Below are 12386 nucleotides of genomic sequence, written 5' to 3' on the forward strand. Positions count from 1 at the left end.
TTTTAAATATCCAATTATGAACAAATAATTACAGCTTTGGGGATGTTTTCATTGGATTTGCACTCTCCAAGCAAAGGCCCCAGCTACACTCCTTCTCTGTTTTTTGATAGCACTCTAATAAGCCAGCAATACTTCATGGGCTTTAGAGTTGCTCACAAACCTGCTAAAAGACAAGTTTATTGCAGTGCATAATGGCTGATGACCAACTGGTGCTAACACAAACAAAGCATCAGGTCCACCTGGTCTTGCTTTATGGCTCCTCCAAAATACTCCGTGTGTGTCTGGAATTTGTGGGGGTATGTAAAGCCAGGCAAGAAGCAGAGCCTGCAGAGATCAGGATAAGTCATCTCTTTCTGAGCCCTGGACCATCAGCATTTGACATAGTGCTTGGGTTCTGTGTAGCTCTGCATGCCTAGAAAGTCTCTGGAGGTCCTCTGGTGGCTGATGTAAGACCCAGGGTTTCCCCTACAAGTTCTCCATGCAGATGGGCCCAGACACAGTCCAAAGTTTTCAGCTGGAGTAGCTGCTCACTTTTAGGAATGTGGAATCCCACAGGAAGCAGTGACCTTGTTTCCCATTAGGATAAGCTCTCCTGGAAGCTGCATGAGGGGAACACGCTTACAAATTCAACACTGACATTCGCTCAGCAAGAATTACACACAGCAGAGACATGTTTCTGACATCTGCGACAAGGTGACTCTCTCTGCATCTAAATCCTCTTTGTCTTACAGGAGTTTCACTTTCCATGGTTTTACTTCTATTCTAAGAGCCTAAAGACACCCACCAAATAAATGTGCAGTGTTTTCTATGAGAATACACATGTCCAGATGCTTTTCTACATCTGGCCAGCTGCTTTCGCCTGTTTCTCCTGCAGCAATTCTTGTCCTTGGGCTGCTCCGGTTCAGGTTTTCCTCCCAATGAATTCATCCACCCCACAGCTGTAAGACTCCACACTCCATGCAGAGGAACGTCTGACTGATGCTGCTGTATTGCCTTGTTTTGCCTTTTGCTCTTTAAAACAAACTAAGAACCCTTTTTGTTTATCAGCTCATTGAACTCTGCCCTCTCCATGAGCCCTATGGAGGAGAATCCCCTGCCCAGCTCCTCACTGCTCTGGAAAGGTCTAGCAGAGTAATTTCTTGCCTTAATTCAAATCCCACTTTCAAGCAAAGTGCTTCACTAAAATCCAGACCAATCTCATTTCACACATCGTTTCTCAGAGGAGCAAAACATGGCTAGGGAGGGTGGGAGGGGGTGAAGTATTAGAGCAGAAACTCGGGCACTGACCTTCATATCAATAAGAAAAGTGGTCCTGAGTCAGAGGGGGGAACCAACCCACCAATCTGCATGTCTGTTCCCAGACAGCTGTCCCCTGACAAGCACAAGTACATTCACTACCCCTCTATGAAGGTGAGGAGCAAGTACCCCCAGACCATGCGGCAGCACTGCCTCTCTCTTTGTGGTTTAGATTTCATTTCCTTCCATTTCAGCATTGTGTGGGGCGTGAGAAACGATTAGTTATTTCCCAGAGAGGTCTTTGGAGGCACAAAGCTTTTTCCAGAAGTCATGGAAAGGAGGCTTCATTTTCGGATAGCCTGAATTTGCCAGAGATAAGACACATTCCTCAGGAGGTGGAGCAGCCAGTGTTAATCTCCTCTGTGAAAGACCCAATTATGTGCAGCAGATTAAGACTTTTTCACATCTTTTTTTTAAAGGACACAAATGGACTGAGACGAAGGAAAAATTGCTAGAAAGTGGTAATGATTCAGACTGCTTTCTTTCTTCCTCTGCGTTTTTAAGACATGATGATGAGTGCCCAGTCAGCAAGGAGTGCTCTCCCAGGAACTGAGAGCCACAGTCTGCAGAAACAGGTGAACCTGGGATGTGGTGTCAAAGGGAATGTGTGAACTGACCTGGAAGAGCTAGCTCCTGGTTCCCATTGGTTTCTTGTAACACCTTAGCTGGCACACCATCAAGAAAAAGCAAATCCACAGGTGAGGTGCACCCCCCCCCCCCCATCCTCCCCCCACTTCTGGGCCCCTCAGTGCCAGAAGGACATTGAATTACTTGACTAAGTGCAACAAAAGTGGTGTCAGGACTGGAAAATAAGAAAACAAGACACGATGAGTGACTGGACTAGAGAAACTGGGGGCTGAGGGGAGAACTCACTGGTCTCTACAACTGAACATGAGAGAAGGCTGTAGTCAGGTGTGTGCTGGTCTCTTTACTCAGGTGACAAGTGAGAAAATGAGGAAACAGCCTCAAATTGCAAGTGGAACTTTAGATTGGATATCAGGAAGAATTTGCTCATGGAGGGGATGGTCAATATTGGAACAGGTCTCCATCCCAGCAGCTATTTAGGAGATGTGTAGACATGGCACTCAGGGACAAGGTGCAGCAGTGCACTTGGCAGTGTTAGGTGTTGGTAGAACTCCACGATCTGAAGGGCATTTTTCCAACCCAAGTGATTCTTTAATTCTTTGATGCTGTGGAGTTGGCTACATGGCAGTGCAGAGGTAGGCCCCAGGCCTACAGATGCAGAATCACAGAAACATGGCTGGAAAAGACTGCTAAGCAAATCTGGTCCAACAGTCACCCCGTCCCCATTGTGACCACCAAATCAGACACTCAAGTGACCTTCGAGAAATGAAGAGAGACTTAGCAAACAGCACAAAGTCCTTCATTTGCACAATTGGGCCCTTGACAAGGAACAGTCATTTGGGACGAATGACTGATATAATCCAGAGCGGTCACTCAAGTTCCTTAGACTGCAAAGCATTCACAGTGGGGCCTGAAATCAAGTTAATACGAGGTTTTGGCATTTCACTGTGATCTAAAAACATGAGTGTGATTGTAGGGCAGAGGCAGTTTTGTCAGCTTTTGTTGAAAAACAGTGCTTTTCTGTAGTGAAGATTCATACAATTTGGCTGTAAACTGGTCTTATTTCATATGCTGGCTTATCTGTTTCTATTAAAATCAATTTTACTTTTTATTTTTTTGTAAAGCACATGCACAAACACACACAGACACACACACACACTCTTCCTTTCATTGTAAAGAGACAAGTTGTAATTACTTCAAGGGGGACAACTTCGTGGAGTTCATAGTTTCATCCTCTCATCATAACTAACCACAACTTGTACCAGAACAGTATCACTGCGATGTAAAAGGAGGTGAGATTTAATTCGTACATTTGCTCCTCATTCCATTTCCCTTAATTTAGTTAGGATACCTATTTGCACCTAATTACACCAGGTTTTGTTATACTTTTTCTCCATATTTACACCTATCTGTTATCAATTTTTACAAATACACACAAAGTGAAAATGTGACTAAGTCAATGTAACACACATTTTAAACATAACGTGCTCTCAGATTGAGATTTTCCTGGCCAAGTCTGAGCTTGAAGCACATTTTAATAATCTCCTCATAAATTCCTAACAGAGCGATGTTCATCATGGAAATGCAACTGGTACTTTGAAAACACACTCGTTTGCATCCAACTCTTAGTGAGCACTTTGCACAATTAAGCATTCCCTCACTTCACCATAAAATTGATAACGTTTTCTAAAATAAGATGTGTTTTCAAATCACCCCTTTCTGATGATGTTTTGAACGTAAAAATAACCTCATTAATGCTGACAAGAATGCAAACTTAGTCTCTTGAAAATGTGAGAAGACCACAGGAATCCCATGTGACTCTGACTTCCTTGCCTTATTGGAAACATCTGTTTCTATTGGTAACCTCAGACCATTTCCAGGTTTGACTCCAAGAAAAGAATTTCACAACCTTGTTGTGCATCTCAGCCTCTCTCGGTGCTCTTTCAAATCAGGTTCTGAACGTGCTTCTCTCTTCCTTTTGCTTTTGGAGAAAAGATGCAGATTAACTAGCCTACTCCAAACCAGACCAGAGTTTGCTTCGTGGTTTGCCCTTGCAAAGACAGATTGGCACGTTGCTGGTTGTGTCAAACATGATAACATGCTGGTCAGGACTACTTGGTGATAATTGCTGTAGTTTTCCTGGACCAACAGGGGTCAAAGCCAGGTAAGACTGCTCAGGCAGGCATCCTTCTGAAAAGAGCAGGCAGTCCTGCTGAAAAGAGACCTCACCTCTCTGGAGATTCACCAGGGACATCTGAGACAGATGCTACACTGGAGGTGATGATCTACAGGCAGAAAGCCTCATGAAGGTGTGTCAGGAGAAGCTGGGCAGCCACATAAGCAAGTTGTATTACTCAGGCAAAGCTGCCTCCATAAGAAGGCAGGAGCTCAACCTCGCCTTCAGATCCAGCATGTTCATCCCCACTAGGGTCAGCAGTTCCTGCATCAGTGTGAGCACCTCTAATGCAAAGTTATACACTGAGTGCTGCACACTCCAGGCAGTGCCCATGGAGAATTTTTAGTGAAGAAGCAGTTTTATAAGACATCCCAATCTTGATTAAGGGTCTCAAGGCATGAACAGACAAAGAGGAAACGAGAAGGGATTATCTGAGCCCACACAGAGGAGGAGGACTGGAAGATAAGCTTTAGTCCCTACATTACCCACTCCATACACATATATAAATTGCAAATGTATTAGTCACTATGCTTTGACCAATGTCTTGTTGTAGACTGATGTCAACTTAGGGCAGGGAACATCTTTCCTGATGTTTCCTATGGTACCTTGGAAGTCGTGTGGGCCACAGCAGATAAACATAACAATTAGTCAACACAGCATTTGAAGCTGGATCCATGTTCCATTCTACGCAAGCAATCTTTTTGAACAGCTCAGCTAACATGCTGGCAGTGGATAAAGTAACTGATTATAGCAAGGGATTGCTTATATATGAAAGTGATGTAATGCTGGGATTGAATCCAATTCCTTTTCGGGCTCCAAAGCAAACAGAGATTCCTTTCAGTCACTTTTCATTTGCCTTGGCTTTTTTACTGTTGGCCAGTGGGTGAATTAAGATGCCCGCTGGACAACACCAAGGGTCTGAAATCTGCTTCCTTCTTTTCTGCAGGGAAGAGAAGGAAGGAGGTGCAAATTGCTTCCTTCATCTATTGGTGGCAGTGTGATGAAGGACAGAATCGCATCTGAGATCCCCAGGCTCTCCTCTCCTCCCCTTGCTTTGCAGACATCCCCCCAAGGTACAAAACTCGACCATTTCACAGGCAGTTTGGGATTGAGGGCCCCTGTAACTTTGGGAAATTTGAGCTTTTCCACCCTTTTCAGGACTTTTGCAATATTCAGATGCCAGGCCTTCATTCTGGAGAGAAGAGTCAACTCTCTGTGAATGGATGGCATGGCAATGAAGTTAGACAGAGCCAGGAAAAAGCTGGAAAGCTGCAGCTGCCCTGCCATGTGCTGCAATAACTCAAAGCCTTGTGTCTGGCTGCCTGAAGCTTCCTGCAGCTGGCAAAGCTGGGCTTGCACATGGCTCCAGTCTATCAGGACTGAGGTTTCAAACCAGCTGTGCCTCCACTGTAAAACCCATGACTGGCTTGGGGTTGCTGATACCAGCTCTCTCTGGGCCTCCTTTGTTGACAAATTGGGCAAAGTGCTCTTTTACCTACGCTTCCCAGTAGAACAGGATCCAACCCAAATTTGCCAGTGGACAGCTGTTATGACCCACAGAGTCATGGCTATTTGCCCACGCTGAAGATTTCACAACCCAGTGAGGACCAAGTCTGCCTTTGCTTTGCCACCTGTCCACGCTCCCTGGTCCAAGGGAGCTATTTGGAATCACTTGGAGAGGCCACAGGAATTTACAGCTGAGTTTACCACTGCCAAAATGACTCTTAACAGCTCTACCCTGCTGGCTAATCTCCAAACCCTGCCCCAGAAACACATGGCTGGGTAGCATCTAGGTCCATGTAGGTGAGCATCCTTCTCAGTGCCATCCTGCAGCATGAAGAACAATCCAAACCTGTGAGATACAGCCACGTGGCTGCATGTTGGGTCAAGGTGGGTGTTGCGTTTCTAAGTAATCCAGAGGCACTCTCAGAACTTCCCAACACTTCTACAATCCATTGTTCTACAGACTCAGGTTTGTAAAAAGATTTTCTGGGGGATCGCTCCTTTTCCTTTATATTTTCCACTTGCAAGGAGAGCAAACCATTCACACAGACTCTTGACTATCTGCATTCAAAGCACTGACAGCTGCAGCCAATGCTGGCAGATGTTTCCATGCTGCTGTCCCCATCAATTCCAACCACACCTAAATAGTGACGTGATTTATGAAACAATATTTGATGCTTTCTGGCCTGGCAGAAACTGGCAGCCATAAGGTACTCATGGACATGTGTTAGTGGGCATAGTGGTGATGGGTTGAGGTTGGACTAGATTGAGTTTTCTGACCTTTATGATACCATGAATATGGAATCACATTCTCAATAGCAATTACACAGTTTCTTGTACAGAGGCATCTAAATACATCACAAAGCCAACTTTCATAATGCTCAGCTGCAGTAAAATCACTTTCTATGTCTACAAAGAAGAAAGGGAGGTTTGGGAGCCTAAACCAGCACCCAAACCATGAGGAATGCCTACAGCAAGATGAGAAATGACGTGGAGAACTCAAAGACAAACCCAGGGCTTGAAAGCTTGATTCTTCTCCCTGCTTTAAATCCAAAGTAGGGAAACAAAAACAGCCCACATCACTGCTGAACAGAGGAGGGGAAAATGCTACCCAATTCTGCCATTTCAGCTGTGCAAACTAATGAACGTCACCAACATTTTACTGTTTTCTGGTGTGTACTCAGATTGCTTTTGCCTGTGCTGCTGGTGGTGACATCACCTGGTTATGTCACTGCTGTAAATCGCTCTTCTAAGGCTGAAAGCGATTAAAACCATCAAGATGATTGCACATGGCTACTCAGAGAAGATGGAAACTCAGGCATGTGGAAGTCCAACACCTTTATAGCAACACAAGTCATTGCCTCAATACTTGTAGATCTCCCAGGATCCATTTGCAGAGAAACATATTTTTGCAGCTCTAAGCATTTGTGTGCATTTGCAGCCACTTTCACACCAAATTACATTTGCTCCAAATCAGAGATCCTTAATAGCATGGCAAAATTTTAAAGAGCTTAATTTTACTTTGAGCCTGGATCACATAACACCTACATGAACTAATTCTGCTATTGCTTATGCTGACAGAGAGGATCACCAAAAAGGGAGGGAGCTATTACCACAAATTGCTGCTAACTTTATCAGCTTCAGTTAAACCACTCTGGATTTTCCCTAGTATAAATGGAAGTGGCGTCTTCCTTGTAATATAATCACAGCTCTTAAAGTAAAAATATATATATTCCTAGAATAGGTACTCTTAAAACCCCGATTTTGGAGGGAAAATAGTACAAAAGTTGGCAGCATTAGCAATCTGTACATGATGAGTTTTCTCTCAGAAATCGGTTTCACAGTAGGCAAAGATACTTCAGCAAATTTTCCCCACGAAGGAAAAAAATTTTTCATCTTCTTATTCATAAAAGTTCATAGATTAGATGCCAGGGGGAAGTTCATAGAGAGAGCAGTGTAGTGCTGGAACAGGCTGCCCAGAGAGGCTGTGGATGCCCCACCCCTGGAGATGTTCAAGACCAGGTTGGATGGAGCCCTGGGCAACCTGGGCGAGTAGCAGATCTGGAAGTTGGTGGCCCTGCCTGTGGCAGGGGGGTTGGGAACTTGAAATCTTTGAGGTCCCTTCCAACTCAAGCCATTCTATGATTCTATGATTGGTTCTGTATTCTATGGCAAACCTTGGAGGGAGCCAAACATTACAAAATTATGAATCTCCATCACTTAATTATACTGTTTTTCATGCCCAGTTCAGCTTCTTGAAACCTTCACAATGCTACCCCGTTGCTTATGCTTTAGGACAACTCTTTTCCTGGAGCAATTCCAACCTCCTCTGCCCATTTGCATCAGCAATATGTGAAATGACAGTATAATATTAATGGAATGGACATTTTTCACCAGGAGGGTGAGCAAATTTGAGGCTCAGTGAGAAGCTGAATCTCCACTCTTGGAGTCTGTAAAAATTGCATTGGGTACAGCCCTGAGCATGCTGAAATACTCCTTGCTATTCATTAGAATTTATTACATGATTAATTAAAAGTGCCTCAAGTCTCTGTTGGGCTCCTATGTGGGTGTTTCTGTCATTGCACCAGAACAGTTTTTCCACGCTTAAAAATACAGGAACTGCAGTTATAACAAAGCTGATAAAATGTGACAGAGCTTTTCCTCCTGAGCTGTCAAAGGTATCTGCCTTATCAGGGGAAGATAATCAAAACCATTCTGTCCTATTTGTAAAGGCAGTTTGAAGCTTCAGCAGAAGTTTGTTTTTCCCTAGCTGCAAGAAATGTCTCCAGGCACAGTACCTTGTCTCCTGGTTGTGGGCGCATCACAGATACACGGTCGTAACCTTTCCGCAGCAAGACCCAGAGAGCATCCAATTTCCCCTGCAATCACAAAAATATATGCGTATATAAATAAAAAATTCAGCGTGCTGTCTTCAGTATAATAACAAGTGAGCTGTGCAAACTTAAATTTTGTGCTTAACTGTTTGCTATGCCTGTACAAGGTGCTGGAGAGCAATATTTTCCCTTACAGAAACTCTCTCTGAACCTGCTGCAAGTGCAAAGGAGAAGGCTTTCAGATGAGCAATAAGAAGACAGGCCTGGCAGTCAATGGTTTCTGTGCCTAATCTTTGTATATAATTCTGAGCATCTCCAGAATTGGTGACTTAGGTATTTCCTGGGCTGAGAGAGTGTCATACCTACCCCAGTTCTGTCATGGTTTAGTAAAATGCTAACTGAACTGTATATCTGAATTTTTATACCACAGTGCCTCACTACTCCACTTCCTCCTCTGGATTTATGTGTCAACACAACGTGCAGTGGAATATGACTGAAGAACTGGGCTAGATGTGAAGAACCAGGGTAGATGGCATCGAGGAATATGGTTTACGGGCCATGCTGGGGATAGGTTGGTGGTTGGACTTGATGATCTTAGTGGTCTCTTCCGACCCCAATGACTCTATGATACTATTCTATTCTATTAACTGTCTCTGCACGCAGAGGATTGCCTTACTGGGTCTCACACCTGCACACCAGTTAGCAATGGCATCTTCTCCAGGCAGTGACATTCATCTTTCAGAATACTGTACTCCTATGTGCTCAGTGTCAGTTGCCCACTGCACACTGCCTTGGTTTTGATAAGCTGTTCACCTTGTTGTGTGGTCTTGGAACCATGTGAGCAGGCACAAACCCAGACGAGCTTCATTGGAAATTCAACGTGTTGAAATCTCTCATTGACAGAAATGTTGGTTGAGATGTGGGGCCAGACCCTCCCTGTCCTTCCTGCAATGCTGCTCTGCCACGTAAAGCATTAGATTCTGACTGAAATTCAGAAGTGAAACGTAATGCCAGGCTTGCAGTTGTTTTTCCAGATGAGCTGAATGAGGTGAGAAGGCCCAGCACAGGGCTGTGTAGCACAGGAACATCCATCACATCAGCTGCTCTGAAACATTTATCTGCTGTATCCCCACTCTGTTATGCTGGGCTTTCACTTTCAGAATGGATTCACCTTCCAGGAGGTCTGTAGAAGACTTTCTGTGTGTGCAGCACACTGGCTGGCTCAGTGGAACGCTACAGATATATTACAAACTGCAGAGAAATTTACCAAAGTCTTCAAATTAATGTCATTTGACCCAGAGTCTGTTAAGTGAATGCCACCCAAAGCTCTGTAAAGATTTTTCAGGAAGGTTAACAAACACACACTACTTACTGAGACATCACAGCCTCTGATTGGCCTCAGAAACTCATACACAATCATTCTCTGTTTCCTAGGAATTGAGTCTACAAACATTTCATGATTGTCCAGCTCAAACAGCTGTCAGTGGAGAAAACTGAACAAACGAAAATGTGAACTGAATATTGCAGTGGGGAAAAGGGCACGTTGTTTCATTAGCACTAAGGAAGCTCACTCTTTGGAGTCTTGAAATTAAACTTCACTGACTATGAAGGTGAGACCTCCTGACAGCCAAGCTATTTACAAGGTTACTCTGTGACATTAGTTCTCCAATGTCTAATTAAAGAATTAATGCACAATGCACTCAACACACGCTCTTCCTTTCTCAAGGGCACAGATGGAGGCTTCTTCTTCCCTTTTAAAGAAACCATTAGGGCTGTAATATTCTCTGACACTTATGTTTCTCAATAACTGTATTAAGCCAATGTTTCAAAGCTTTTTTGGGAGTTGGAGGGATACACGGGTGGAGACACACAGACATACATAATGACTGCATAGATCTTGTTTTCCATAGGATACTGGGAAAAAGTCTTCCTAAGGTGAGAGCCAGGAAAGTCTAATTCTCAGAGGAAGAAGCAAGAACCTCTTCTGTCAGATTCCTGCATTTGGACAGCACAGCCTCTTAGACCAGAGGGAAGCCATCTCTGTCTCTGAATCCATCCAAATCCATCCCTCCATCTGAAAGCTCTCCCTTTGAGTCCATCTTTCCCCTGCATCAGAGCTCATGGAAGCTCTTGGTCTCCCCTCTGACAACTGAAGAAGTAAGTACATTTTTCATACATTTTTCCTATGAGAAACCAGAGGGAAAATTACAACTTCGTGTGGAATAAAAGAAGTCTTTACCACTGTCCAAAATTCCAACATTCTACTGAGATTTCTTGGGGAAAAAAACAAGAGCTCCATCTTTGGGAATTTGAATGGAGCTTCAGGTCTGCCTGAAGTTGTTTAGAGACTGTTACTGGCCTTCTTGAGTCGACCACAGAGATGTGGTGGATGGGCCCATCCTTGGAGACACTCAAGGTCAGGCTGAACCAAGATCTGAGCAACCTGACTGGCCTATAAATGTTCCTGCTCATTGCAATGGAGTGGAGTAGAGGACTTTTAAAAGTCCTTTCCATCTCAAATGATTCTGTGATAACTAAGTTCTATAAATGCTCTGAGGAAAAAGGATTGATGCAGATAGAGGCAGAGGCAGAAATAGAGGTGAGACAAAAACAAGTATTGAACCAAATGGCAGAGTCCTTCATGATCCTTCACTTGTCTGTATGTTTTGAGCTGCTCCTCCCTCTGTCAAATGAACTGAGGATTTGGCAAATTTCTTGAGAAGTTTCTAGACTTGTGGTGATCCATGGGTTATTCACACTGACTTTTCAAATTGTTGAAGTGATATTTTAAACGTGGGGTAAGCCAGTTGGCGTCGTGCTAAGAAGTAAAAGCAGCAAATAAGAATAACAACAATAACAATAATAACACTCTGTTAAGTGTCAGTAGCTGCATTTGGCAGCAAACAAAGCCCTGGAGCATTTCTAGCAGCAATCTATCCACTCTCAGTTAACAGCTGTCTACCTACCATATGGACACTACTCTGGAGAGTGAATGTAAAGGGAAGAAAAACTCCATCAGACAAACTGGCAAAAGGCAGAACACTCCAAGTAAGGCTGAAAATTGTGCTGCATGAGAAAAGGAGGCCCGCTGGCCAGCAAGATGACTGGCCCTAAAATGTGTATTTCCTGGCTTTTTGTCAGTTTCAAGCCACCTTGTTTCACTGCTTCTGAGATTTAATACCGTGCCCACTTCCTTTACTAGGTAGACTGCTACACGTGTATTTATCCACCTTCCAAAGAGGTGTTTCAAACAGCCCAGCAAGGTGGGTGGAAACTTAATGTCTCTAATCATAGGGGATGCATTTGAAGCATGGGGATGAGGGAAAATTTGAGTACCTGGAGCCATTTCCTATGGGTGAGGTCTAAACTGGGAAATATTCCCCCTGAGAAGTGGTGGAAGCCTCTATGCTATTTTAAAAACCAGACTGGAAAAAGCAGTGAAGGACAGACTCAAGCTAGCAGCGTTGCTTTGGCTGAGAGTGCAGACCCCATGACCTAATAGGCTGTTCCTCCTCGCCTTCCTCTGCCTCTTACAACTCCATGACAGCTTCCCAGCATAGCACAACACAAATTCATCTTCATATACTCATGTCTTCTGGACAAAAGCTTCTGCCAAGAGTGCTGATGAGCTATGCCAATTTTTCTAGCTCCTTACTGCACAGGGAAAGTAATTGCAGGACCTCTTCTTCAGTGGAGTGATCCCCTCTGTTTCTGTTGAGTGCTCATGGCTGTACGTGGGGAAAGCGTTGGATTATCTGGTCTGCATACACTTCCTTTTTGGGTACAGTTCAGACAGGGGTGTGGTGGCAATTAATAATTAGGCAAACTCTCATCCACATATTCAGGTTGCTAAACACTATCCAGATGCAGAACATGGCAAAGTTAAGGAGTGTTTGGATATGGGGTCTTGGTTTGGACCTGTCCTTATACTCTAGACTTTGAATGGTAGAAAGGAGAATTTTTTTCCAAAGGAAATAGGAAGATATATCACC

At 44.0% G+C, this 12386-nt stretch overlaps 1 protein-coding gene across 1 annotated transcript in view; it reads right to left on the reverse strand.

Moving 5' to 3' along the window:
• Nucleotides 1–12386, reverse strand: part of ANTXR1 (ANTXR cell adhesion molecule 1) — an 88206-nt gene that overhangs the window by 10419 nt on the left and 65401 nt on the right. Inside the window, exon 17 of the mRNA XM_065745151.1 lies at nucleotides 8359–8439. Within this exon, the coding sequence (XP_065601223.1) occupies nucleotides 8359–8439 (81 nt within the window). The remainder of the gene's footprint in view (nucleotides 1–8358; nucleotides 8440–12386) is intronic.

The sequence above is a fragment of the Cyrtonyx montezumae genome, unplaced genomic scaffold, assembly GCF_038088225.1.
Source record: "Cyrtonyx montezumae isolate F1298 unplaced genomic scaffold, pur_monq_1.0 scaffold_33, whole genome shotgun sequence".
NCBI classification, from domain to species: Eukaryota; Metazoa; Chordata; class Aves; order Galliformes; family Odontophoridae; genus Cyrtonyx; species Cyrtonyx montezumae.